This window comes from Anopheles funestus, chromosome 2RL (assembly GCF_943734845.2).
Source record: "Anopheles funestus chromosome 2RL, idAnoFuneDA-416_04, whole genome shotgun sequence".
NCBI classification, from domain to species: Eukaryota; Metazoa; Arthropoda; class Insecta; order Diptera; family Culicidae; genus Anopheles; species Anopheles funestus.
In genome coordinates, this window is record NC_064598.1 from 30,737,322 (window position 1) to 30,765,320 (window position 27,999).

At 41.1% G+C, this 27,999-nt stretch overlaps 4 protein-coding genes across 10 annotated transcripts; 1 reads left to right on the forward strand and 3 right to left on the reverse strand.

Moving 5' to 3' along the window:
• Nucleotides 1–17: 17 nt before the first annotated feature.
• Nucleotides 18–27,998, reverse strand: LOC125765836 (uncharacterized). Its single transcript, XM_049431327.1, has 2 exons — nt 27,227–27,998; nt 18–382 (listed from the first exon to the last, which is right to left on the reverse strand). Exons 1-2 carry the CDS (start codon nt 27,324–27,326, stop codon nt 18–20), a joined length of 465 nt encoding a protein of 154 aa, XP_049287284.1. The 5' UTR covers nt 27,327–27,998.
• LOC125765818 (3'-5' ssDNA/RNA exonuclease TatD) lies at nt 1,415–18,911 on the forward strand. Of its 7 annotated transcripts, none has more exons than XM_049431297.1 (5): nt 1,415–1,550; nt 3,346–3,908; nt 16,816–17,164; nt 17,253–17,364; nt 17,485–18,911. In XM_049431297.1, the coding sequence occupies exons 2-5, from the start codon at nt 3,776–3,778 to the stop codon at nt 17,794–17,796; spliced, it is 906 nt and encodes a 301-aa protein (XP_049287254.1). In that variant the 5' UTR covers nt 1,415–1,550; nt 3,346–3,775; the 3' UTR covers nt 17,797–18,911. The 7 variants fall into 7 exon arrangements, with proteins under 7 accessions (XP_049287254.1, XP_049287259.1, XP_049287255.1 ...); XM_049431302.1 differs by having other exon boundaries at nt 3,495–3,908; XM_049431298.1 differs by having other exon boundaries at nt 3,514–3,908.
• On the reverse strand, nt 18,114–19,540 carry LOC125765840 (ribonuclease P protein subunit p21). Its single transcript, XM_049431331.1, has 2 exons — nt 19,277–19,540; nt 18,114–19,212 (listed from the first exon to the last, which is right to left on the reverse strand). The coding sequence occupies exons 1-2, from the start codon at nt 19,474–19,476 to the stop codon at nt 18,996–18,998; spliced, it is 417 nt and encodes a 138-aa protein (XP_049287288.1). The 5' UTR covers nt 19,477–19,540; the 3' UTR covers nt 18,114–18,995.
• LOC125765763 (WD repeat-containing and planar cell polarity effector protein fritz) lies at nt 19,760–27,048 on the reverse strand. Its single transcript, XM_049431218.1, has 7 exons — nt 26,114–27,048; nt 23,443–24,184; nt 23,154–23,360; nt 22,240–23,062; nt 20,469–22,165; nt 20,220–20,394; nt 19,760–20,138 (listed from the first exon to the last, which is right to left on the reverse strand). Exons 1-7 carry the CDS (start codon nt 26,194–26,196, stop codon nt 20,047–20,049), a joined length of 3,819 nt encoding a protein of 1,272 aa, XP_049287175.1. The 5' UTR covers nt 26,197–27,048; the 3' UTR covers nt 19,760–20,046.
• Nucleotide 27,999: the final 1 nt, after the last annotated feature.

Below are 27,999 nucleotides of genomic sequence, written 5' to 3' on the forward strand. Positions count from 1 at the left end.
CAGCTGGTTTTTAGCAATTATTTCAAACAATCGGCAACAAATTGTTGCTTCAAGGTGAGCCAACTGTTGGCACCGGTAAGTGGTTCGTCTTTTTTTCTCAGCAATATTAATGCTAAACGTGCCGCTAGCACGTGTTTGCAGGTAGGTTGACGCTGTTGTTTCAGCACCCAATCTCGAAAGGATTCACAGGCACAGAAATTAATGCCCGGGAAAACTTTGTACACGGTTCCGTATTTTGATCCTGGCACACCGAGGAAAGTGCACTGGCCGTCGAAATTGCAGTAGGCTATTACAGGTTGTTTTCCGTAAACTATTCCAATAGCACGAGACAACAATCCTTGTCCGAACAGTGATTCTAGTTCCAGCAGGTGTGATTTATCGACTGAAAAAAGACAGAAACAAGATGCAAGAAATCGATTAATAAATAGAATAAATTTAAATAAAGGCAATTAAGTTTAAAATGCACAAAATAAAAGCTTCATCTTTGAATGCCGTTTACATAGAATAAATCAATGGACAAAAAACAACTTCGTCTACATGTTTACACCTGGAACAGTTTTGGAGGATCAACTATAAAATTGGCAATAGTTTACTCTCTCTCATTCTTGTTGTCTCTTTCTCATTTACTCTCTCATCCTCGCTTTCTTTCTCACAATTTTCCAGCTTCGTGCGTTTGCTCTCTCATTTTATGATTTTACTCCATACAGAGCATAAAATCCTACAGATCAGTTTAAACTATTGCATAATTTGTGGCACATCCCTACAAGCAAAATTAATGTGCAATATAGCAATATTGCTATATAGTTCGTGAGAAAACCAATTAATAATTGTACTGTTTTATTCATGTAGAATTTTTTTAAAGCTATGAATTCAAATAAAAATAACTAGAAATGGTTGAATACAAAGTTTTCGTTCTCATATTTTAAAATTACCATAATTTAGCCGATACCGCATAGTCTAACAAGAGTTTTTTTTGGACTTTTCCGTATTGTCTCTAGTATAGAAACTTTAATACATCGTACACAACAAATTATCATAAATATACGATTTTTCCCTCTTTAAATAAACAGGCATTATAGTGATAATGTTAAGCTTCCATATTCTCTATGAACACTCTCCCTTTAGTTATTCAGTATTATTTTCAATTAATTGGAAATTCTTTAAACTTGAGTTAGTTTCCCGGATACAGTACATTTAAATGAGACTTTAAATATATAAATTGATAAATTATTCACTTCATAAAAAGTACCTACAATCGAATTAAAAAATGTCTGATGAAAAAACACGGAAATGATAAACATATTTTTTTCTCTGTTACCATACATTTATAGTTGCCGTGTATCAGCAGCATAAGTCATGCTGAGCTTGGTCTCTCTCTCACTCTCTCTCACTTTTTCTATCTCGAAAACACAGCCGATGTGCTATTTGTTGCTGGGTATTGCGTGTAGTGCAGTCGGAGAAGGTGTCGTGTACCGTGCACAGCATAAAGAAATTGATCAACAGCAAAGAAATAGCTCGCGTATTCCCTAAATCTAGTCCAACAGTTTAAGGTGTGAATATTTGTAGAATAAACAGAAACACATTTCCTTGTGCAAAAAGTGCGAATAAAGAAAAAAGAAATACGCACACGCATTACCCTGTCGATCAAATAAATTCCTGTGCGATGTTGATGAACGACAACCACCAGTGACACTCACGTACGGGCGAAGAGCAGTGCAATGCGTTGCCATTGGTGATAGTGTGTTTCGTGTGCGGCCTTCTGTGTGGCAGTGAGAGAAACTGTCAAGAATTCGCGCTTATCATCACGCATTCAATCGATGTACAGCTGGTGAAACGTAGTGCCAAGCTTTCCGATAAGAACGCTCTTCCCTTCTTCTGATTGTACGTCGAGTGAAATGATTCATTTAACCATCCCAACAATGCATTGAACGCAACTGATGATGTGTAACAACAAATAAGGCTTCCGATGATCGTTTCCGTGTAGAAATAGCAAATAATGCGAGCCAGAATAATGTTCTTTTGGAAAAGCTTTACGTTTAGTGATCGTCGATAATTCCTGCACAAAAAAATGCTCCCTTTCAGTGTGCTACATCTCACCGAGCGAAGATTGTTTAGCGATCGCCTCCGAAACGTCACACCTTCATCAGCTCTATTTACAACAAGCCTACTTGTTAAACGTTCCGTCAACAGCATCCACCTCCCTAGCAACCCTTCATTCTTTCATTACGGCTTTCATCTTATATTTTTGGCGATTAATTTTTATGTTCGCCTCATTGCATTGCGTGCACTTCACTCGTGGTCTGTATTTGTGAAAAGTGTGTTTTTTTTATTTACACGTGTGTATACACATGCAAAGAAACGAGCATCCGTGGAAATGTTGGCATCACTAGTGGAGTTGTAAAAAGCAGAGAAAAAGAGAACGAGATATGTGTGAAAGAGAGAGTGGCAATTTAGAGGAACGAGAGCAACGAGGAAACTAACACACAAGCAGAAACAGCGCGATCCGCGATCAAATTCTCACTCTCTCTCTCTCTCTCTCCCTCTCTTGGATGCGATGATCGCGGAAAGCAACGCATCATCATCCGGCACTGTCTGAATAGTTTGATCCGCCGTGGTGGAAGGTTCGATTCGCGCGTCGACGCATTTGTGCGGGTTTTTGTATACTTGTAGCATACGTTCTGCTCCTTTACTGTATATCGATCGTGGCGAAATAGGTTTGTGTTGGTTGATTTAGGCTTCGGCATTTCCCATTCTTCCCCATTTTTATTTCCCACTTTTTTTTAAATAAATTCCATCACATCTAACATCACGACCCTTTAACAAAAGAAGCGCACCAAGGGACATTTAAACCGCAACATTTAGAACACGACGTAACAACGATCATCAGCGATCATTTCGCATCGTTCCGTGGAAGTGGATCAGTAAGGAAGGAGAATAAAGAAGTGGCAGTGAAAGTAGAAGGGCTGCTAACAAATCGCGATCCCGTACAGTGAAACTTGTCCCTTGAGCAAAAGATGAAAAAAACCCCAATTTGCTGCCCAATACGCAAGAGCTGCCAATTTTTTGTTTCATTGCCCTTACCAACGCGCTCTCGTTAGACCGGCCAGGTGTCTTTTTTTGCTGTTGTTGTTAATGTTGCGTTGCCTTCCTGGCGCCTGGTTCTCAAGTTCGCCCACCGCAATCCAATCTGACCTCGGCGAACGAAGTGCGCGCGTGTTTAGTGTAAGTGCGTTTGTGTGTTTCTCGGTCGTCGTGGTTATTGGTCGGTGTTTTCTTGGCGACGTCACACCGAAGGGTGTGTGTGCGTGAATTATTTATTTTTTTCCTTTCATTTCTGCGGTTTAGATCATTTGTGCGATCAGGTTTTTTTTGTTGCTGTTGTGTGTGGCAAACATTTGAAGCAAGTGTAGAACCTTTTAGTTTTTTTTCTGTTTTGTCATTTTGTTCCAATTTCCATTCTATCAACAAAACGTCGTACAAAAACATATTAAAAGACTCCGTTCTGTTAAATAGGAAGAAACGATTATTCAGCACGCAACAACACCACCACCCAGGGGGTACAGCGTTGGAATTTTGTCATCGTAAAAAATAATTTAACATCATCACCAATATCACCCAGAAAGGACTAACCTTCGCAAGGGCCCAAAGAGAATACCTTTCCGGTGTGCCAATAAGTGAAGAAAATATATTCGAAACAAAAAAAAACGAGTTCAACAATATCCATTCCACACAAAAACGAAAGCATACGGCTCCGGTTGTCGCTAGCTTAATAATCATGGCCAACATGCACGAGGACGAAATGAAGCACTGCTACGAAAACCTGATCGTCGTCGATGTCGGTGCGAATCTAACCAACAAGAAGTACATCCGTGATCTGGATTCGGTGATACAGCGCGCAAAGGATTCCGGTAAGTTACTTTGGCAAATTTGGACTACTAACAACGACAGCTTCGTTTATTGATAAAACGGAACCATAAAACGGACACCATGGTGTGGTCGCACTATTTACCTTCCCCTTGTCAAGTGCTGGTGCCCTACTATCTATCAAATGTAGCAAAAACTAATCTTATCTTGGGAGGGTAGGTTTTCTTCCGGATGTGAGTGTGCGCGTTTTTTTTTATTGTACATTTCGCATACAAACACACTCAGAACATCAAACCGCCCCATATCGGTGGAACAGGTTATGCAGTGGTGGAAAATAGTATTTTGTAAGCAAGAGAAGCGTTTAAGTTGCTTTATTTTATCCACTGTTTGGCCACATCCAACGCGAAGGGCGGAATAGGTTCAGGGTTGCAAAAGTAACACACGCCGATCGGTGAACCACATCGGCGGTCGCACATGAAATGTGGTGAAAGCCAACCCAATAAACTGAATCCGTGTGTGCTGGTGTGTCTCTGCATGGTGGTGAAGTGCACACCACCTTTGCGAAACAAGGTGACAGTGGTTTTAGGCCTGCCATCAACCCCCCCTTCAAGAGGAGTGGCCAACTGGGCACTTCTCACCCATTTATCCTTGATGTAGGGAAGTTTCTCTCTCGGCTAGGAAGCCTACATTCTGATGAGTTTTGTAACGATTTCTACTTTAGTTAGAATTCATTAAGGTTAGAAAACGAAACTTGATGTCGATATCCAATGGAACCTTCAAACATTTAGGCTTTTTGGAAAAGCTTGTTTTTTTTCTTTTCGAAGACAGAAGACACCATGTAAGGGTTGATATACCGTCAGCATAAAAGCTTAATCTTTCAAGAATATTTGGTAAAAAAAATCAAATCAATCGACAAAGAATAAAATGAATTTTATGACGCGATTTTCGAAATCTAACGTTTTGTAAATGCTCAGAGTTTTCCCCAATGGACTTGAAATTTTTGCCAGATATTCTTCATCCAACTTACTAATGTTTTATACTTTAATTTTTAAATTTACTTCTCTTTGACGTCTATGGGCAAAATACTGACAATTCTTTTCATTCAAATTTTCAAACGTCTGTCGAAAATCGCCAATTTTAAACTTTTATCTTTTTATTATTAATTGTCAAAATTGTCGAAATGTAAAAATTCTCTACGTGAAGTAATAGATTTGGATGGAAATGGCATACTCTTGGTTGAGTATGCTTTCAAATGGAACTACTGGATGACTATCCAATATATGAAGTAGATTTTGTTAAAAAAAACATTCAAACAACACCTCAAATCAAGATACTGGTGCTGTTTCTGACGAACGATTGTTCAGGAACAATTGTTCGTTGTGTAAAATCGTTCATGAATGAACTGATTACCCCTCGTTTCAATTCATTTTAATTCATTATAAGTTCATTTCAGGAGTCATTAGTTCATTTTAGTCATTCACAAAAGCCAACCCAAACCACCCACATTCATTTTTCCCGTGTTTCCTTTGCAGCAATGGTAGCCTGATGGTTTTCAAAATACAAACTGTTCTACTAGAACAAAAACGATGGCATTATTTAAAGTGTACTTTTCGATAGATTTCATTTACCATGTAACGTCTGCAGTTACTCGTTGAGCAACTGCAACGAATCGAACGATCGTTCGTAGGTGTAGTTTTCTTTGCGGAAATGCGGTTCGTAGCTCGTGTTCCTTTTAAATTGAAGCATTTAAGTACCAGAATGTTATTCTATGGTTTTTATGTATATTTTTTTTTGTTTTTCAAATATCATTTTAAAATACAAGCTCCAAGGTCAGCAGGATTTTTTGCCCCTTATGTGTGGAAGGTCAATGGAAAAGCTGCACAATGATGAGATCTATGAGCTGTACGATGAACTCACAGCGAATTAGACTGGGCAGGCTCCGATAGGCTGGTCATGCCATTCAAATATCACCGGACGGCCTGACCGAATAAAGTCCTTTTAGTTCGCCCCAGAGGAGCGTTGGTATGCCCCAACTGAGATGGAACTATGGCGTTGATGATGGCCACCTAAAAAGCGGTTTACATCCCAAATCTATCTGTTTTATCCCTCGGTTAATTATATTTGTACACGTTGTGGGGACTATATAAGGTTATTTTTCAGCATTATGGAAAAACTATGGAACCTACACGTGCTATTAAAAAAATATCAGAACCCAAGATTAGTAAGAATTTTTATCCAGCGAAAAACTATGATAGCGTAAGGTTAAAAATTTGAAAAAATCATTCAAGAATTACTTTTTTTATTCTCTCCAATTTTGTAGAACATCACTTTTATCTACCTCTTCAACTTTTTCGGCTACTCTCAAAAAACTATGTGTTGTGGACTGTATGAATAACATAAACCGTCACATTGACGAAAATTTGAAAATGTGGTATACATATAACATTCGTCAATGATACGATGATAGATTCACTAGAAACTATCGTTTATGAACAATCGTTCGTCAGAAACAGCACCACTAATGAAGGCTATCAAGATACTAAAATCGTTTACTAATTTGTTATCTGAAAAACGAGAGAACGAGCTGTCAAAACGGATTTGAACAACACAATGGGTTTGATGGACACCAAAGCCAGCCGTTGTAGTAATGCGAAAATATTTTTGAAATGACTTAATATAATACAATAACGAGACATGATCTACCAAGCGGAACGTGTGTAACATCAAAAATGCATTTGACAAAATCATGACCGACTCAAACGAGCAACTTCAACGAAAGATGTGTTCAAGGAGTTCAAATTTCATATCTTCTCTCTTGTAGCACTTAAGAATGGGTTGCAAAATTTAAAGAAAAAAAGGGTGCAGATAAATTTAATCACTTATTACACACGATTTTGTAAATAATTTGCTTGTAAAGTAATTTAAATGAAGAACGTAACTCATCACGCCGAGATGTAAAAATACACTTTATAACTATTCCATCTTCACACAGTCTTCCTTTACGAGCCTAAGTACCATTTTTCACCATTTTTCTTCTCGTATCGGTCATTTGTTTATCATATTTTTGTTAGCATTTACAAGCAAAGGGACACAATATATCAATCCCACAGCTACAGCAACAACAAAAAAACGTTTGCCATATGCTCGGATAGACAACAGGCCGGGGAAACGGTCGTGAACTTACGCCACACGACGGTCATCATCCATTTTCATGCGTAACGATGCGTCGCTTTCGTGTACCCCGTTTTATCTGCACACCTCCCAGGGGGGGCAGGATACTAGTCTCACATGATGAGCATACACAGCAGTAGTAAACTTCCACGCACCGAAAGTGGCAATTGTGATCACGCAATCAGCTGACAGGGGCCCAAGGGGAGGAGCACCACACCGGAGAGGAGACCGTCGAAATTTTTCTACCGCGTACTGCACACGTGAAAGTTTGGCCGTGGCCAACTGGTGATAGTGTTAGACAGCTGAAAGCACGAAAAAACAGAGGCCAGGAGGAGGAGAAAGGGGAGCTTTTTTGGTCTCACTTTCCGGTATCGACAAAAGTGCAGGAAAAGGGGAGGAAAGAAGGAAGCATCATGTGAGAAGGTGGTCATTAAATTTGGCTTCCGTGACTTCTTGGGCAAGGCAGTGTTGCTTTTTTCCCCTTGTCGATCGTCAACTCGGCAAATGACACTGCGGTCGTAAACAATTGAGCGAGGAATTTTCAAACCATTTCAAAATGTACCGACGGTTTATTGTTGATCAAAAAAATGGTTTCAGAAAAAAGTGTTTTAATTTGAAAATGGCAACTCGCATGTTCGTAACTAGTAACGATCACATCAGTTCAACCGATGTTTCCGTGCCCTAATCAATGGGCAATTGGTAAAAGGTGAATATTTTATTTGCAACCATTAAATCGAATTTGCATGAGGAAGCGATGCATTTTGAATAATCATAACTCACTCACTTGCTTCTCGCATGATTGAGGAAGACATTAAGACATTTTAATATTGATAATAAAATGTGGCAAATTTAGCTACAGTAGCAAATAAAAATTTATCTTCCGTAACAAATTTCTTCCAGTAGGATATGAAGCTGCTTTACGGTGTGTCTATTGTCCCATTACATTACCGTGCTATACCGTGATCGGTTATTGATTATTCAAACAGTATAATTTTTTTTTTGGTATTATAAACCTCAAGAGATGTATTATTCGTACTAAGTAAAACCTGAATAATTACTCAATTTAACCATCACACAATCACTGAATCGTTACCGAAACCACTTAACACTAGAACTACCGGATCAGCCATTTTGACTGGAACGCTTCATTTTCAACACAATAGTCTTGAAAACAATCGAATGGTAGTTGAAACATGAATTTTACAATTACAGTAGAACGCCGATTATCCGGGGTGCTTGGGACCGGACTGATACGGTGGTTAATCGATTTCCACGGATAATAGTCCCTTATATGTAAGTGTCACTTATACATCGAGATAAAGCGTATAAACGATCTATATACTATACTATATCATATTGTGGAAGAAATTTGGCCAAAACGTGGTAGCTGTGTTCAAAACTGATTCTCCTGGATGAAACTTAACGTTATCCAATAATAAAATGGCTCTCTGTGGTAGTCGTTTTAATGCCAAAAATGATTCCAAAAAAGATTGTTCAGTCACATATTATTATCGAATAAGAGTTAAAATTTTGTTTATAACGTAAAATAAGAACATTTTGTTTGTTCACAAATAATTGTAATCAACCTGACATCAGGTCATCACAAATGTTCACCACGGTGAGTTGTCAATTTTAGGCGCACGGTTAATCCGCCCGCTGGTTAATCCGCCCCCGGATAATCGACGTTCTACTGTATATTCTATAGTAGGATCTCTAACAAATAATATCATATACTCAAACACTTCGAAATTGTGTAAAAACTAACCACGAACGAAAAACGCTTAAAAGGCGTGGTAGTTCTAATGTTAATCTACAAGATCCCTTATAGACGGGATCAGTAACTAAGCCATTACATTTGTAACAAGATTAAGACAATAACGTTATGATTGAATACTTAAAAAAAAGTACCGACTTCTTATTACCTTCCTTGTAAGAATCGGCTAACAGCTCAATCAGTCTGAATCATTTGCATCATTCCCGCATCGGAGCGCTCGCTATGATGCATGACGCCGCATACAATCCACACAAACCCCAGACACTTAGCACCCGCCAGATATGGAAAACACGCTACGGATAAACAGCGGCGTTTGTTGATGTGCCTGACTGACTGACTTACTAAGACCAGGTAAAGCTTTTCTGAACCATGATGAGCATTTCCGTGTGGCGAAAGACACACACCAGAAGGGTGTGGAAAAGCCGCTGACAAAGATATAATACATCGACAATCGATTCGTCATTCTTGCAATCAATAAATAACATTTTTGTGTAAACATTTCCTATTTCTGGAATTCAGATTACGATACATTTTTTTTTGAGTTGGTAAGATAAAAAAAACACTAAATTTTAGCCCCAAATTGTGTATTTGTAATTGATAATGTTTTATTATACCGTTTCGTGGCAGTCGCAACAACATTTATCATACCATCGACCCACGGAATTCGAAAGTTTTTGGGGGCAACACACACAGACTCGCCGGATTTTCTCTGCTTATGATAATGTTAAAGCCAAGAGATATCGTGCCGATCGAAAGGAAAATCGTGGCAAACATCAAACACACGCGCGCGAGTATCTTTTTTTGGTAAGACATTAACAATTGGATTCATTCGGAAGCACGGAAGCAAGAAGGAAGTAGCTCGCATTTTTATTATCCACCCACTGGCTTTTTTTTATTTCTTTTTACAATACAAAAAAAAACTCCTTTTTATCGTGCTTTACCCGACGAATGATCATCACACCATCATCATCATCATGATGCTTGTTCGATTCGTTTGCTCCGGTAATGGTCAGTTTTCTCGTTTTCATCCGGAACATGACCATTTCCGCGTGTCAAAGCTTCATCCCCGCACACACAAAGACACACCGAAGGGGTCGATTCGGCATTAGCGATGCTTAAGTGCTTCATAATTGAGCACTGCTTTGCTGTGCAACGGTGTTGTCGGCTGCAAATGGGTGTGAAGGAGTTTGGAATTATTCCGAACCTCATCCATCTCAATCCGCCAGCATTCAGTGCTTTTTTCGTACCGCTGTGTGTGATCGATGAGAGGGTGTGGTAGGCATTTGTGTGTTTTTTTTTGGTATTTGATTCCGCATAAGAAGTGTTTGATTTTCACTTTCAATCGTAATGCAACGAGCAAAGCAAAAAATAAGTCGATCATTACTAGCTTTTTTTATTTTGGTTCACAGTGTGATGAGAAGCCACGTGCACGAGAGTACGCGATTTATTTCCTGCCAGCATCACTATTTGCCACTTGTGTTCCGGTCGGTGTGTTTGAGTACACTTTCAATTTTCAAAAAGAAAAGGAGATTTTTTGTTTTATCTTACATGTTACGATGGGGTTTCTTCGATCGGATTGTATCGGAATTCCGCTAAGACGCGGACACTGTGTGCATTCTCTTGTTTGCGCATTTAGTGTTTTCCGGAACACAAGCTTATTGTTCGCGGTTGCGATTCCAATCGATATTAAATCGATGCTGGTGTGCGATAGTTTTAGGAAACAAAAAAAAAACAACAGAGCAATGGGGCAGATAATGATCGAAGGAAGGATGTTCGGCACAAATTTTGAGCTGTTGCGTGAACATTTCTTTTATTGATACTTCCGTGATCGGTTCCGGTTTTATGATGGAACACGATGATCATTTGATCTTTGCAAACTATGTAAAATATGCAGTAAATGTGATTGCTTTTGAGCAGTGTAATGTTCGATTATATGTCATTTAGATTTAAGTTAATACTTTGAAAAATATTGGCAAAACGATTTTGAATAATTGAATTTTTTTTTGAGTTCCTACTATGGATATGTAAAAGTGAAGCACCATCTACGGTAGAATTGTTTCATTAAACCGTAAAATTAAATGAGATGAGAATGAAGCATTGTAACCAAAATAACTTGCCTGTTACTTCTAGTATAAAACTCATATTTATTTGGACGTTCCCATTAGAGATGGTCGCGAATGTTGGGATCGGATCATTCCATTTTATTTCCGATCCAGACCAGATCGGATCATTTTTTCCCGGTATATTACGGATCACTTTACCATACAAAGCATGAACTTCTCCATGCAACGGTGATCCCAGATCATTTCGGATCACTTCGCCATACAAAGGTGATCTCAGATCCTAACGGTTCGTATCGCCATACAGAGGTGATCCCGGATCACTTGATCCTTTATTATTGGATCGGATCAAATGTTTTAGCCATGGACCAGATCAGATCAGAACTGATCCACCTACAAATTCACATCACTAGTTCCGAATAGTGGTGGGAACTCCGGAATGGATTCCAGAATCATGAGTGGACTCCGGCGTATAAAAACCGGAGTATACTCCAAAGTAATTACTCTAGATTAATGAGTAATGTAATGAGTAATGAGTAACTCCGGAGCAATAACTCCGAATTAGTCCGGAGTTAACTCCGGTGCTGCATCGAATGTTAACTCCGGAGTAATATCCGATTTTATCTCCGGATTTAAGTTCGGTTAGTGGCCGGGCGTAGTTAGTTGAACTGATTCACTTCGGGAAAATTGAAGATTTTCCCATCACTAGTTCCGATTGTCGAAATGGCACTGGTTTTTCGACAGGACTTGTACCATCTCTAGCATTCCACCGTGGGTAGGATTGACGATTAAGCAGTGCGTAATTTAAATTGATTAAATTGCAAGACAAAATCAGCTGGATAGCTCCGTCTGTAGTACACTAAGAAGACACAAGATAATTTTTACTTATGAAATTATAATACACATACACACATACATCCACGTCCGTCCACAACTCAAATTCTGCGTATAAAAATCTGCCAACAAATTCTTGCAGAAACCTTCACAAAGCACTGAAAAAAAGGAAACATTTGGTCTATCCTTCTGTTTCTGCTTTCTCCCATGAACCTGTCCACCCGACCGCCCGCGATATGATACGACGTTGTTTTGTGATCGCATATGATCGCATTTCTAAAATTAAACCAACTTTTCAACCCCAAAAACAACGACGCATTCAGCCGTACGGTACACTGGTGTGTGCGGCTTCAGTAAGCATTCTAGCCAACAACCAACATCAGTTCGCATGCGCATTGCATTTGTTTAGTGTGTGTGTCCGTCCGGCTAAGTTGTTCTTTGCAAATCCATTGGGATCGATATCTGCGACTGATCGTGTCTATCTCCCATCACGCGGGGAAAGCATTCCAAGCGTTAAATGCTTCACATTCAACCATTTGTCGATCGTCTCGTTTACTTGTTTGGTTCCTCCACCCCGTCCCCCAACACCTTTGACAGCTTATAGGCAGGATTTAGGCTGTCCTTAGCCGTCCTAAGATGACAGCTGATTCTAATCTCTCACCCTCCTTAATGCGATAAGATGCAGCAGCTTGTTTGACAATCTCAATTCAAACCATTCACGGTGCGAATGGAATGGCCAATGGAATTTACCCATTGATTGGGAGTTTAAGCAACCCACCAACAATCGTTTTGCGGAGTGAAGAATGGAGAGGGATCAAGAATGCTGAAATTCTTACACTAAAACGGAGCACATCTAACGAACCACGACTCTTTTGTCCACGACCTTCCACGATTCCTGCGCCTTTTAAATTAGTGCATTTTTATGTGCATACACATGCTACCCGATTACTTGATCTTGGTCGTTGGTTCCGTTTGACCCGAGGGCGTATAGAATTACCAGTACGCCTTTCTTTGTGCTGCAACCGCCCGAAAGGAACCACTTCAAATGTGTGAGCAAACGAACGAAAGGGGGAAAAAACGATGCAAAAGAATGTGATGCGATGCGTTTTATTTCCTCACTGCCCCCATATAGCTGATGATACGAACCAGCAAACAGAGACGACATTGAACGTAAACTGTTGTTGAACTAAACACGGACCAACCCGCGCCAGGACGCAAAAGGCACGCACGGTTGAGAAATTAAACTCAATCAAGAGACTGTGACATCGTGAAGCCACCCCTTAGAGAATGCAGGTTCAGTGACTGAGATACAGCTGTGGTTCGCGGGGAGGTTAACAAGGCAAAGATTTTCAACGAGAATCAAAACAGGGCAACCATTCAACACGATTAAAAAGTTAGTTCGGGTATAAAACTGTTCTAGTTTAGTTGCTTTTAAACAGTTTTATATTACATTATTTTATGTATATTTTATTTTGTTACCGTAAAAAATTGGCGCGGGGGTTTTTTTTTCTCGTAAATTTAAGCTCCAGCTGCGTTCCATTATTTAATCGATAATCGAAAATGTCACTCAAAAGCTTCCGATAAAATTGTCGTTTGTGTTTATGAATATTTTAGTCTCTGCTTCGTTGCAAAACGGACAGAATGAAATACTGTCTTTAGCATTATCTGCAAGTTGTGGTTTGATTTATTGTGAAATAGATATTTGAGTATTATGATAATAAGTTAACGAAGCAATACTTTTTTGTTAAGTGAAGAGATATGTTTTTTCTTTTAATTTTTATATCAGTTTAAAATACTTCAAATATTTTGCACAAAAAAAATATTCATTTTGTGTGTCCATCATTTTTTTTTGCTTCTTAAGAACGGATGACACGGTCTGGATGGGATTTGGTGCCCGGTCCTATCGTGTGGACCGGCGCCGTTTATCACATACACCACCAGAACTAATGTGCGCCCTATTTGTCCAATATTAAATGTGTGCATACATGTTTACGAAGGGGTTTTATACAACTTTATGTAAAAGAAAGATTTACAAAACACACGAAATTTTCCGTCGACTATTGAACCTGATAATTGTATGACAGAGGACAGACAAACAGATAATTGTTTGACCTTTAGAATTGAAAAACAAACACTGTTTAAAAATGTGAGTATTTTTTTCGAGATGCTTTAAACAATAGAATTGTTAAATTATTGTATCAAAAAAATAAAATTTTGGAAAATGTTTTTATAGTTATGTTACCTGTAGTAATTTTCAAGCTGGTGAAAAATATATAAAAATGGGCAAAAAATGTTATTTTAAAAAATCGTGTTATCTATCTCTGCAGCTTGTTCTTTTATTCTAAAAAAAAAAAAATTAGCCCTATAATTGCATTTCCGACTGTACTGGGACATCATTGTGAAGGTGGACAAAAAGAGTCCCCTTGAATTAAACTCAATTCTTCCAGACGTATGATTGACTCACTCATACTCTTCACTTCGGCAATAGTTAAAAAGTGCATAACTAATTCATCTGTATGTTGAACCACCACCAGAAGAACACGTAGGATGGAAGAGTTTCCGCATGCAGGCCAGGAGGGTTCAAGATTATGCAACACAATTTTCATGTTCACAGTGTTTGCGATGCCATGCCAAAAAGGTGCGCGCCTGTATGGGTGGTATCTATGTGGCCTCATACCTGCCCTGGTTCGGGGCCCCGTTTTGCCTTTTGCTTGGGACAGATAGCGCGTTGAGCAAAAAAACGGGTTCTGCTGGACCTCGCGGCTTTGATGTTCCAAACGAGAATGTTCGCTCCGCCGTTAACCCTGAATGGCGATGCCACTATCCTCTCCGATGACGGCGATGATCGTTATTCCTCGTTTCCAAATATGGTGCTGTGCATGGAAAAATCTCCAGCAGCAGCATTGAAATAGTATGTTGTCGTCCTACGGCAGGTTATTCTTTTTTTTTTGGTCTGCTTCTCTCTCTCTCTTTGCATACGATCACCGTTTCCCTTTAGGAGGTGCGATTTATGAGGCGATCTTCGAGTTTACACAACTAAGTATCAGTTTTATGATGCGAACCAGAGTGCAATAGAGTAAAGTAGAACCAAAGCAAGTAATAAGGTAATGAACCATTATATTTTTCTACTGTGTTAATAGCCCCATTTATAACGATTATAAAAGCTTCTAAAGCGAAAAACCAAAACGATGAAGGTCACTGGTATAAAGTTTTACAATACGCACAAACTGTAGCTACAGTTAAAAGACGGTTATGCTAAAATATGTCCATTAAATACCGGCAGACTCGGCGTTTCCTTTTTCACGCGAAAAACAATTTCACAACTGAACAATTGGGCGGTGTTTTTTCTTCGGATTGGGCTTCGAGCTATGGACAATAGAAATCGTCCCCGAACGAAGGCGAACGCCTAGTGAAATAGATTTTCCCATTCAATGGTTCGCAAAATACGTCGCAAATGATGCGTAACTAACGCGAAATGAGTTATTTTACTGCCACCACGCACACGGCCGGGCCGGGGGATTTTGCACACGTGGTACACACTGCTTGTAAAATTCAGGTGTGATAATTGGTGGCCAAAAGCCTGTTTTTTGCCTTCTTTCTGCGAAGAACGTTCACTAAGACGTTATGGAAGCGAAACAAAAAAAAGGAAGGTAACATTTAATATTGAATTATGATTAAAATTTTGATAATTAAATTATGATTTATTTATTTATAATTCATGATTACGGCTTTGACCGTATTGTCAGCTTCAAAAATGCTGAAGTTAGTACAATTTTCACAAAGCATTCTATCCTTGTTCTTCGCCTTGCAAAAAATATTGATTTCACATTTTTTTCAAATGCTAAGGGCAATGTTTTCCTTTTTGATTTTGAGCGACTTGTAAGTATTATGAAGTAAAATATTCATAGAAGAGTAACGATATTTTCGTCCTTTAAGCTTTTGAGTGACATTTTCGATTATCGATAAAATTTATGCAATGCTGCTGTAGTGTATTTAAATTAAAGAAAACAATTATAAAAATCGTCACCATGTTGTGGGCAATGTGCTTAACACGATCATCAAAGGTTATAGGCGAAAGGTCGAAATATATTTGGGTTATTCACAATTGGAAATTATTATGAACAATTAATAGGAAAAATGGTTCATGCCACGCCCGGTGAACAACAAATATTTAAGCGTTGATAACAAATTCGTAACAGATGTTCCAAGTTCCACAGAGCACGCAAAGAATGACAAACTCAACAAACTCGCAAAAGCAAAATAGTATCCCGCCGAATGGACTAGAGTTCCGACAAATACCAACAAAACAAATGCATACACACGTGGTTAGTTCCTTGCGGGGCTCCGTCTTGCGAACAAGAGAACAGCCCTTTAACATGGGGAACCAGTCCCACACACAATCGTCTCATGGTGAAAGAGACACATAAAGAGGCCATTGATTTTTCATTCCATTCCACCAGTTGTTGCGTTCGGTTGTGTAGCACACCCCAACCCGATTTGGGTGCTATTCGCGCGTCCACTCTGACCGTTCTTCCGAGGATGCACGTTTTTCATGCAACCGTCTGTCTCGACCGACTACGAAAGAAGTGCTTATATTTGCATGCACGAACTTTTCTCGTCTCGCCACTAAAACATGGACAGGGCAGATGGATGGATTCAATGGAGCGGCGCTATTGCACTTCGGCGCTGTGTGTGGAAGAAGAAACGACAAAACTTTACCGCCACAACATTGGAGCAGCCAACACGCAAAAGTTAAAGCTGTACAAAGCGCATAATTTTTACTACCGGCTGGAAGGAGGTTGGGGTTAAAACGAAGGGGGATCACAAGTGGGAACGTAAAGATATGATGTCCATACTTTATGTTGGATTCGGTCGGTTGGACGCGATCCTGTGAAAAATAAACACCGCTGAATGAAACATGCTGTAGCTCATAGAAAGCTCATGTTCTAGGTACTTGATATATGGATGTATTTTTCGCTTTAAAAGCATGTTTTTTCTGGTCCAGATATTTGCATACTATTGTGTTAAAGATGTTGTAGCTTTTTTCCATCCAGTGGATAAAACACATTATTTCGACAACTAAATCTTGTTTGTTCTATCTCCGTTTTGCAGGCGTACAAAAGATCATGGTTCCTGGCACGTCAGTGAAATCGAGCAAGGAAGCACTACGGCTAACGCGTATCTATCCCGGCATCATCTACTCAACCGCCGGTATACACCCGCACGATTCCAAATCGATCATCGAAGAACCGAGCACCTGGCACGATTTTCAGGTGATGGCTAGTGCACCCGAATGCGTCGCTATCGGACCCTGCGGGTTGGATTATCAGCGCGACTTTTCCGAACCATGCATCCAGAAGGAGATTTTCGAGCGTCAGCTAAAGCTTGCTTGTGAGCTACAGAAGCCCATACTCATCCACGAACGATCGGCACAAGAGGATGTATTGGATATACTTACGAAGTAAGTTGAAGGGAGCAAAAACACCGATATTCTAATGCCAGTCGTATTTACATACACGTATGGTTGTATCTTTCCTTCCACCGACCAGATTCCAACCAGCACAACCGATTATCGTGCGCGGTTTCATGGGCACAACGGACGAAGCGTTAAAGTATCTGGAGCGTGATTATTACATCTCACTGACCGGATATTTGTGCAAGGTAGTTATGTAGCAAATATTGAACCAAGCCGATAGTAAATACATTCGCACGAACATTACAATCACTAACACGCTCGCTTTGTGTCTGTCTGGTTGTGTTTTCCTTCCTCTCCCGACATAGGACAAATCCGACACCGGTGTGCGAAAGCTGCTGGAAGACGGCCGGCTACCGATGGAGCGTTTGCTCGTGGAGACGGACTCCCCGTTTATGTATCCGAATACGCGAGCCTCCAAGCTACCGCAACACGTAAAGGGTGGCCTGACGGAACGATCACTGCTCTATCTGCATCGTTACTGCACGTTTCAACGGAACGAACCGTGCAGCTTGCCGGCCATAGTGGAAATGATAGCGGCATTTATGAACAAAAAGCCGGAAGACGTTGCCCTGGCCACCGCATTCAACGCACTGAAGTTGTTCGGTCTGTCCCAATGATGATGGATGCATGCGAAAACTCTAAATTGCACAGACACACCCACAACCCTCGATGCCGACGACGATTTGCGAGAGATCAAGCGAAAAAACGAACGACATCCCGTCTGCCAACAGATGGATGATATTTATACGATTTATTCGACACGGAACATGTATGTTCTTTTGCGGGTGAGACGAGGCAAAGAAAAAAGGACGTGAGAAATGCGAAAGAACTACGTCCTGCGGACGAATTGCTAGTAAACGAGTAAAGATGGTGATAAGTCGATAATGGAATTATTATTAATGGCACCTTTGTTTCATTACCCCCTTTGTTTCATTAGGTAGTGCTCTAAGCTTATACGCTACTATCGATAAGGTGTATTTTGTTATTTTTTTTTTTTTGCTACATTAAGCGACTTATGGGTGATACAGTTAACGTTAAACATACATTTCTTGCGAATCAGAATCCGTTTTTTTTCGTTCTGATACCCGATTGTAATTCTTATTTGATTATCTTATCTTTTTTTTACCTCAAACGCTACTATTTTGAAAAATATTGCTTTTTCATACTCTCATAATGTTACGTTAGTTTAGATTGTTTACAGTGTTAGTATGTTAGTAGAAATGTTATGATGTGTAAGCGAACTATGTTATGAATACGAAATCAAATGAAAGACTGAGCGCGGCAGAATTGTTTAGGGATCAAACGTGCAACTGTTGGGTAGAAAGAGACGTAGAAAGTGTGGGCCCCTGCATACGCCTTGAAAAAACAAATTGAAAATGCGAAGCTATTGTCGATGGTCTTCCAGATAGTGGAATGCGAATTTCCTACGAGCCAAAGCCAAGATCCGCAGGAATTTGTTCGATTACTAGAATTTAAAGTCCAACGCGACTTGACGCGACTTATTCGGATGATTCACAAAACGTACATGTAAGTGAGCGAAAGGAAGGAATGGGATCAGCATATAGAATCATAATTCGGCCAATTTAGCGCCGGAAGTGCCATACTTTATATGTCTCAAATAAGCTGCGCTGATGTATGTAACATTTGATTGTATAAAGTGTAACACTGTTTGTTTGTGTAAGTTATTAAAATGGTAGCTCAATAAACGAAATCATATATTTTTGTAAAAAAATGTCTTGTATCTATTTACTTTTACAATGCAAAAATATCACTTATGCCGGAAGAGTGGATGTGTGGTTGGCGTAAATTTCCTATTTTAATCGAACTCGATTCGCTCTACCAATGAGCTAGGATTATCCAACCATAATTGATGGTTTTTACTGTTATAAAAGCGTTTAACATATCCACATAGGTTACACTTCACCTGCACATAGCAGAGTTGCTTGTGTCGATAGTCTTCAATGTCCGCGGTAGATGCAGGATTTAGGAGAACTCCACATCGTACACACAGTGTGCGCTTGATCGCGGGTTCCCTGCAAAAATGTAAAAGACAGTAATAGGCATGGATCAAAACCTTCTACTTTGTTGGTCACTTACATTCGAAGCACAGCCTTTTTCCCAATTGCTTTTGTTAGCCTTCCGTAAGAGGCGGAAAGTTGTGGATTTATATGGGACATGAGCGCAGCGGCCTGGTAGAGAAAATTCATTCTCTCGTGCGTTTCACGACCAACACAAAATTTAGAGGACTTTTTCTTGTCTTTAGTTGGGTTTACCGGCTCTTTTTCCGAGGAAACCATTGTATAAAAACGTATTTTTACAACCGGATTTTTCACAGTACCTTTCTTTACGAGCTACGAGTTGTTATTGTTTACAAATGTAAACAAATAGCTGTCATGATGAATGAATGCTTGTCGGGTATACAGAATTCTCCGACAATCGCTTGGATGACACGATCACATTATCGCGCTTCATTACATTAGAAGTTTTCCCAAATTTAAATTTCAACGTAAAACCACGTAAAGTCACTTTTCATAAACATACAAGCTTTTGAACTAGTTCACAATTAAATTAACACCATCGTTAATTTTAAGGCATATTCGTACCCAATAAGAGGAATTTATTATTGCATCTATCAGCCTAAACGTCTGCTTTCTCTACCACTCCTAGGTTTAAGTACAATAAATATACAACTGAAAACATAATAATATTCTTGTTCTGTAACTGGAATGATTAACACATGCTGGACGGATGGATAACAATTGATTTTAATAATAAAATAATACACTGATAAAGTACACCTATAAAACCAAACAGAGAATACTGCTTTGCTAGAGCCACGGGCTCTCCCCATATCCCGGATACGGTTGTCATACTACACCAAAGTGAACCACCTTGATATTTGGAATTTTTTTCTCTTCCTCTTTTTTCTCCATTTCACCATTTCCGTTGCTGATAAGCTCTGTAAAAAAGGAAAGTTATATCACAGATTCACAAAAATAACAAATTTTATGGTAAGGAAAATTATCCATTGTCGCTATACCTTGCATCGGTGTAAAATCCTTCAAATAGTCCTCGTTCGGATGGCACAGGGGTAAACTTTCTGCCAGCTCACGCTTTGGATCGGCAATGGAAAACGGTCCATACCCTACCGGTCCCGGTGGCATCGGTTGTTTACGTAGCTTCTCGACGAGCAACTTCTCTTTACGAGGTATTTCCTGTTCAATTAAATTAGTTTAATTATGCGTACTGCAATCCGCACTTTCGAATGGCGATCACGAGCGATTCTTACCGGTACAACGGCAACCGTTACGGTGTCAGAAAATTTTACTTTATTCTTCTCCGCACCGTCCCGCTTGGTGGCAGCAGACGACGAAGTTGAGGCACCGCTGCTACCACCGGCAGAGCTATTCGCCGCTAGGTGTATACCGCCAGCGATACCCGTTCCTCCATTGGTGGCACCACCGTTCGATGCCGAATGCAGCGACTGTCCGGTGCTCGAATGACTGCTGCCACCGTTCGATAGAATGGATGCGGTGGGAGCGTCCAGCTTTTTCCTGGTACCATACTTACCCGTTCCTGCCGTTGCCATCTGCAACTCGAACGGTGGCTGATGTTGCTGCTGTTGCAGCTGAAACTTGGATGGAATGTTGCCAGAGATCAACGGGTACTGATGAATGATTGTGCGAGGCGCATTATTGCTGTTGGAGCTGCTCGTAGGAGCACTTGGGCTCGGATACCAGGACGGTTGTTGTGGTGGCGGAGGTTTACGAGTACCTCCCGTTCGTCGGATGAAATCCGGCTCGTCTTGTACTAACGGTATGCCGATCGTTTGATCGAGTATGTTTGGTGACGATCCTGGTAGCAACACGCCGGCTAATGACTGCGAACCATACGGCGATAAAGGCCCGCCAGGAAACGAACCATTGATGGAAGGTTTAGGAACGACGTCAATTACAATGTGCTGCTGGGCTGATGGCGTTTGGTGAGGATTGTCCTGATGGTGGTGATGGTATGGAGGAGGTAAAACACTTGTGCGACTGTTTCCTAGCGTCGTTTCGCCATATTCCGTATAATGGGGTAAAACCATTGGCGAAGGACCGCCACGATTTGTCATACCATTTGCAGCATTTAGTTGATCCATTGACAAGCTGTTTGCTTGCCAATATTTTGCAACCTTTTCACGGGGATTTACAATTTGTCGTGATCGTGTGCCGGGACCAAGGGCTGCCATACCAGAAGATGGGTGGGCGTATGATAAAGGACTATCGTCCAACAGCAACAAATTGCTGGAGCTTAATGATTTTCCTTTCAATTTTGATTCCGCAATCCGAGACTGCTGTTGTTTGGACAGTTTAAGCGCCATAGCCGTTTGGCTGCGCTGCATGGCAAAAGGTGGCGGTGCCAGCGGTTTGCTCTGGGGTGGTTTTTTCGACACGTACGGCAGCGGAGGCCTATCCTGATGAGCGAAGAAGTTATCCTGCTGTGTGGTGGGTTTAGAATTATTGCCCTGCCTACTGCTAGCGCTACTTGGTGAAGTGTCAAACTTCGGAAGGACAGATTTGGAAGATTGTTCGCCAGTTTTCGGCAGCGGAGGGTGTGCAAGAGATGATTTGGGCTTTGTGCGATCGTTATGATCAACGTTCCATCGTTGGATCTGGGAGGACTTTGATGAGCCAGAGGAAGTTGAGAACGTTCGGAAGCTTTTCTCTCGGACTTCATTAGTAAAATGCTGTTTCTGGTCAGACCGTGGCTTTTCCGACACAGGCCTTTCAGTTCTTCTGTTCTGGTAAACGCCATTTAAACCATTAACACTACGTGTTGCCTCACCACGACTACTGTTGTCTTCTCCCTCTTCGAGACTTTGTTCTTCATCAACAATTTCTTCTTCATCGTCAACTCGATTTTCTCGATCGTCATCCTCATATTCATCATCATCATCGAAACTGTCCGCACACAAGGAACAGGACGAGTTTGAACATAGTGAATCTGAAAATTGAAGGAAAGGGGATATAATTATTCTTCACTCTATATTCCAATTACGAAACAAACACGATACTTACGCTCACTATCACTCCGATCGGTGCATATCCGATTTATATCGTCTACCTTCCTAAGAGCCTCCCTGGCCAGCTCCATATCACCATCCGCCTTCGCTTTGTCGTGCAGTTTAAGAAACAGATCCGCATCATTTATATCGATGGCCAAACTGAACGCCTTGTTGTACGATTTGTTGCGCAGTAGATAGTGGAAAAACTTTAGCGTAATATCGTTCACCTGATCACCAAACTCAAGCTCCGTTTCGTAGCACAACGATTTCACAGGAATGAGAAAACTCCCGAGTGCCTTTTGAAGCTGCAGTTCCCTTTCCGTGCCTAACGGTTGCTTGAAAATATAATTCGCTATCCGGTGCAACGACAGCAAACACATGGCCCCGTACGTATCCCAGTTCAGGCTGAGCAAAATGTTGATCGCTTTTTCCACCTGATTCAGTGATATGTACTTGTGCACGAGAACGTCCGCTGTGAGACCGGAAGTGTGTACGTCACCTTTCAGGCCGGATCCACCCACTACTCGGATGCAGGCCAATGGTCCCTGTTCAAAGGCACAGAACAGGAAAGAATCTGTCGTGGCATACTTTTCGCCATGGTTAATCAGTTCCGGTTTTTTGCTCCAGCTAAGCCGTCCCAACTGAATGGATGGTGCATGATGGCCGAGAAAGTAGTTGGACAAATCGAACGTACCGGACGGGATACCGTCTTGCGTCTCACTAAGCAGCTGCATCCGCACGCAGGATAGTGCAATGTCGAAACACTGCAGTTGGCACTTTTCGTTGGCGATCATTACCACCGATGAGTCACTGTGCCAGGCAACGTACGTAGGAATCTGTCAGGAAGGTAGTAATAAAAACAGCAGTAAAACAAAACCGCGTTCTACAGTAAAAAAAAAAACACATGAAGCAACCATCAACACTTACGAAAGCGGCTTTTACGAGATGTGTTATACCGCGGCCCTCATCGAAAAGTACGATCGAACCATCAATGCAACCGAGCATGAGCTTTTCATGATCGGGACTCAGTGCGTTGCAGCAAACCTGCGTTTGCAGTGGAATGGAAGTGACGGCAACTCGTCGCATTTTTGTTTTATTAATCTGGTAGATGCAGCTGTCGATCGTTACTTCGCCCTACGGTGGAAGTAAAAGGTTCAAATTCGATTCTAAACACAGACAATCATCGGAATATGGTAAATTCGCTCGTTCGGTGTACCTTTTTGGAAATTTTTTGCTCCACACAATGCACCTGGTAGTCGTTCATCAGTGAAAATTCCACCGAAATCGGATCGTACTCCGTCCAATAGTAGCAGAGCAGTTCCATACGTGCACCGTTCAGCTTGTACACGTGCAGATTCGCTCGATCCTGATCCTTTACCGTTGGCCGCCATGGGTATACCTCGTTCTGGGAAGATTTCGTCCACACGATAACCAAATTCAGGCTGCTGCTGCAGACCAACCGTTTCGGTACTTTGCGTGTCGTAGAGCCGGTACCGCTCAGCAACACGTTGTAGATCTTCGGGTCCATCAGGCTGATCTTTTCGAGATTATTTTTCCGCGCGGTCGGTTTTTGTAACTGAACAAAGGTGATCTGATTTTCATTGTACGCCACCAGAATGTGGTTTTGCGTAATGACCACATCGGTAATGTGTTCCGAAATCAGCTTTCCAATCAGATACTTATCAAAGTAGATCCGATTGATATCGCCGGTGAATGGATTTATCGACAGATGCACCAGTAGCCCGTTCGCGAGCATTAGCTGCAGTAGTACGTTGTTCTTCCATTTGCAGTACACAAGCCGCTTTTGGCGAAGTTCATCCTCCAGCAGTCGCAGCGAATGCCGCAGTTTGTTTGGCTTTTTGTTGTCCAGGCTCCATTTCAGGCCCCTCGATTCGCAGTAGCTTCGCTTTCCTTCGCTCAGGAGACTTCGGCTGGATTCAGTTTTTTTCTCACAGTACCTAAAACGTAGAGCCGTGTTGTGAGAGATGCTGCGTGTTAAACATCACCCTTTCGATAACCATTTGAGTGGGCAAATAGTAATGATTTTGCTGTTCTTTCCCAATTCGCATTCATTCAGCTGTTCGTGAGCAAGCCGCTCATGGTAACACATTCAACATGTGAATTGTTTTTTTAGAATAATCGACTTCGCAAATATAATTTGTTTTCGTACACTCTAGTAATTAAAGATAAACATACAATAACCAAAATATATACCACATTGTATGTAAGACACAGACAGACACCCACAACGATTAAATTTGTATGTGAATTGAGCAACATTGTACCGTCGTTCAGGTTGGCGTACATAATACGCCGCCTGAAGCAGGCAACAAAATAGGAGGGTGTTCTTCTTTCAGGGAGAACAACTTACGTGCTCCAACATCATGATACGCCGTTCGCAGTGACCTTTACTGGGTAACAACCACCACACCGACCGTGGCAGCCCATCATCCCGGGCGGTATAATAATGAACGAACGGTACATTTTAATTGCAGATCACGATCGCACGCATCCGTATCGGTGGTCATGCAAAGAAGGGTGCACCGTACGCGACAAGACAGTGCACTTGTTGCCGTGCTCTGGGTGCATGGTATATGCATCATAATATGCACGATCGCAAACGACACCATTCAAGAGCAAAAATAGTACATTCTGCGGCTGAACGGAATTGATCGTATGGTAAGCTCACTATCCCCGGTTGGGTCTGATTGATAATGTAATTTAACATAAATTAATTTACTTCAACTTCCCTTCCCCGCTATGAGGATCCTCACATGGCGTTGCTTTACGTGCCGTGATCGTGTTGTAATCATGCGTGGATCGTATTCAATAGTTTGAAAATTAAAAAAAAATAAAATAAAATATTATGCTACCACAGGTTTTTCCTGTTTTTCATCTTCTTATTTAACTTATCTACTACCAATGTCGGTTATCCAGTGTCTTGCCTAATTATAAGCAATTTGTCACATACCCTCAGCAGAGAAATCATTCTACATATGGGAGAAACGTGTTCGATGCCGTCGTACATTGCCGTCTAAATTAAAATTGCCAAAACAGTTTTCCCACGATCACTAAATTATTTTCTCTTAAAAAAAATCGAATGCTTATCTGCTTTCCATGTAGTGAAAATGATGCCCATCTTGATAACGAAAAAAACTAAAAAGATTGCGGTGTTTATTTTGTCAGTTTGCAAGGCGAAAACAATGCTCGAAAAAGCCCTTGTTTTCGTTTCAAACCATTCCTAGCACCCTTATGCATTCGCCGTCTGTGAACAGGGGAGGTTGGGTTTGTTTTAAGTGGGTGATCCGCCTACTGGGCGGCACATCGTTAAAGCCTATTTTGTACCTTGCTATTTTGGGTTTCGTGGTTGATTTTTCGCATACTTTTTTTTTGTTTCTTTTATGATTCTGCCTGTTAGGTGGTGCTTGCGTTACAACACATAAAAAGCCATTTACTTCCCACACTCTCATCGAAGGGAACGACGGGTTGCTTTCCAAGTAGGTAAGCAAAGTAGGATCAGTGGAATGAAACCACCACCGTTCCCTCTATCCGGAGGTTAGCAAAAACCGCAACCCGAACGTCACAACATCTCATAAAGACAATAGATTAAAAGCACTGCACCCTCGGCGCGTTTTTCACGCCGTGCCAGTGTTTCTTCTCACAGTGAAGCGCTGGAATTAATGCAGAAAATGCACGACGCAGTTTTGGATGGATGCGATGGGAAAGTTAACAAAAACAAAAAAAAAACGTCAACATTATGCAGACGGTGGTGACCGACTCGTTTGCTGGCGTAATCGATTAGGAAATCTGGTTTTGCGTAGGAAAACGTTGCCCGTGCAAACACATCATATTGCGTGCAGATGATCGTTCTCGTTCACGTGGCTTACTTTGTCGTTCCGAGATCCGTATCCTGGATGATGATGTCCTCCCTGGTGGACCAAAACCGTAATTCCGTCAGTAGCGTTAACATGATGCGATTGCTTCACCTTGCACAACCACCCGCGCGGGATCGTATGTAAACAATTGCACTCGCACCGTCGTTTCAACTTCCACTCCTCATTTGTGTAGCTCTTGCTGTAGCACTGGTAGGGCTTTGCTTATTACTATGCATAAGGATGTCGAGCATGCCAATAAAGGTTTCCAGTGGCCTAGAGCAGCGGAATAGGAAGGCCCTTTAAAAATGCTCTTTTTTCACATACACTACAGCCACCAAAAGCAGCTTCGCTGACGTCGATGGAACAACCGCAGCAAGTGGCCCTTGGCGATCATTATTTTTCGATCATGTAAGCACCACTAACACACACACACACACAAAACTGTCGACGCATAACACTGTGATGTGTTTGGCAAAGGGAAAACACTTCGCGTACACTAGGGCAAACGACACTATTCACTACACTTTACTTGATCGCAATTGATCGTGCTGTGTTTCACCAATTGTATGCACACTAACACTAAAGGTAAAACGTAAAAATAGAACGGACTGGAATTTGGCAACCTGTTGATTGTGACCGAACGCGACTCAATTAGGGGGCCATCTTTTTACCGCTGTCAGTTTGGCGTTTTATGATCGCGATCGCGAGCTCCGCGGTCTCCATCCCTCCCCCACGTCGTAAATTTCTTTCCAACTGCAGCAAACAAATGCAGAAGCGTTTATAAGGTGAGGTTGAGTTGGAATTGAAAGTACAATAGACAGAAATTGCAGATGCAACTGGAATGCAACGGGGTTTTATATATGGACAAAAATAAGCAAATCCGAAGGGATACACTTGTTAGGTATGATATACTATCCCAAGGTTAGTTCGACATAGTTCGGAGAGGCGTAATTGCTGGCAAAAGCAAATTACCAACCTTTACCTATCAAAGCTACATTTATATCAACAATCTTTACGCTTGATGATGATTGAAAACATTGATGATGGATGGCGTTGCCACATTAAATCGTTCGTCATATGCTCCACAACGATACGATCTACATCTAATGAAATGTAAACACTTACGATCAGCTGATTCAACACCGGCTTGCTGGTTGGCTCGTATCGATTGGCTGATCCTTCGGAACAAACAATCCACTGCATCAAACAACGTGAACGAGCTCATTTACGATACGCAAAGGCACTTTCGCTGCTTTGTTGAGATATTTAACTGCACTGTAGCTGTTGCTTTACGTTCACAAACTGTTCACCTGCAAACTTTGTGCAATGCAGTCAGTAGATTCTTCCAAACAAATGAGCGCCAAAACATAACTGAACGTCACACAAATGTCATGTTCAAACTTGTTTGTTTATGTTTCGAACGTCGATTTACGATAGGCAGGGAATGGGAATTGTTCAGCTGCAAAAAGTACAGAACAATAGTAAGTGGAGAAATATTTTATGACCACTTGGAAACAGACTACAAGAGGATCTTCGATCACCGAAAGGTCAAATAACGCTGGCTGCTAGAAAACAAGAGCACAAAATACAATCTGCAGTTAACGTTCCCAACAACGCTCCTAGAAATGAACAACTGTTTTCATGTTTACGTGGTGAAATTACTGTGCCTGGTGAAGTATTGCTTCAATAACGCCAATAAGAGTTCCGTATTGTAGTTAAAATTGTTGAACTAACTTATACTGCATTTGTTTTTATATTTTGAATCCAGATTTCTTGGCAATGTCGACCAGGCAGACAAGTTGTTTATGCGACCATGCTGAAAACTGACATATGCCGGTAATTTTAAAATTACATCTCGGCTGGCAGCACTGAGGACCACTTCCGGTTAAAATGTGATA

Coding starts and splice junctions, on each gene's coding strand:
- LOC125765818 (XM_049431297.1), top strand. CDS start 3,776: ATGGCCAACATGCACGAGGACGAAATGAAGCACTGCTACGAAAACCTG. Junction 17,165..17,252: donor GTATTGGATATACTTACGAA/GTAAGTTGAAGG, acceptor TCCACCGACCAG/ATTCCAACCAGCACAACCGA. Junction 17,365..17,484: donor TGACCGGATATTTGTGCAAG/GTAGTTATGTAG, acceptor CTCCCGACATAG/GACAAATCCGACACCGGTGT.
- LOC125765840 (XM_049431331.1), bottom strand. CDS start 19,476: ATGGTTTCCTCGGAAAAAGAGCCGGTAAACCCAACTAAAGACAAGAAA. Junction 19,213..19,276: donor AAAAAGGCTGTGCTTCGAAT/GTAAGTGACCAA, acceptor ACATTTTTGCAG/GGAACCCGCGATCAAGCGCA.
- LOC125765763 (XM_049431218.1), bottom strand. CDS start 26,196: ATGTTAACGCTACTGACGGAATTACGGTTTTGGTCCACCAGGGAGGAC. Junction 24,185..26,113: donor ACGGATCTCGGAACGACAAA/GTAAGCCACGTG, acceptor TCTACGTTTTAG/GTACTGTGAGAAAAAAACTG. Junction 20,395..20,468: donor TAACGGTTGCCGTTGTACCG/GTAAGAATCGCT, acceptor TTAATTGAACAG/GAAATACCTCGTAAAGAGAA.
- LOC125765836 (XM_049431327.1), bottom strand. CDS start 27,326: ATGAGCTCGTTCACGTTGTTTGATGCAGTGGATTGTTTGTTCCGAAGG. Junction 383..27,226: donor CGGTGTTGAATCAGCTGATC/GTAAGTGTTTAC, acceptor GTCTTTTTTCAG/TCGATAAATCACACCTGCTG.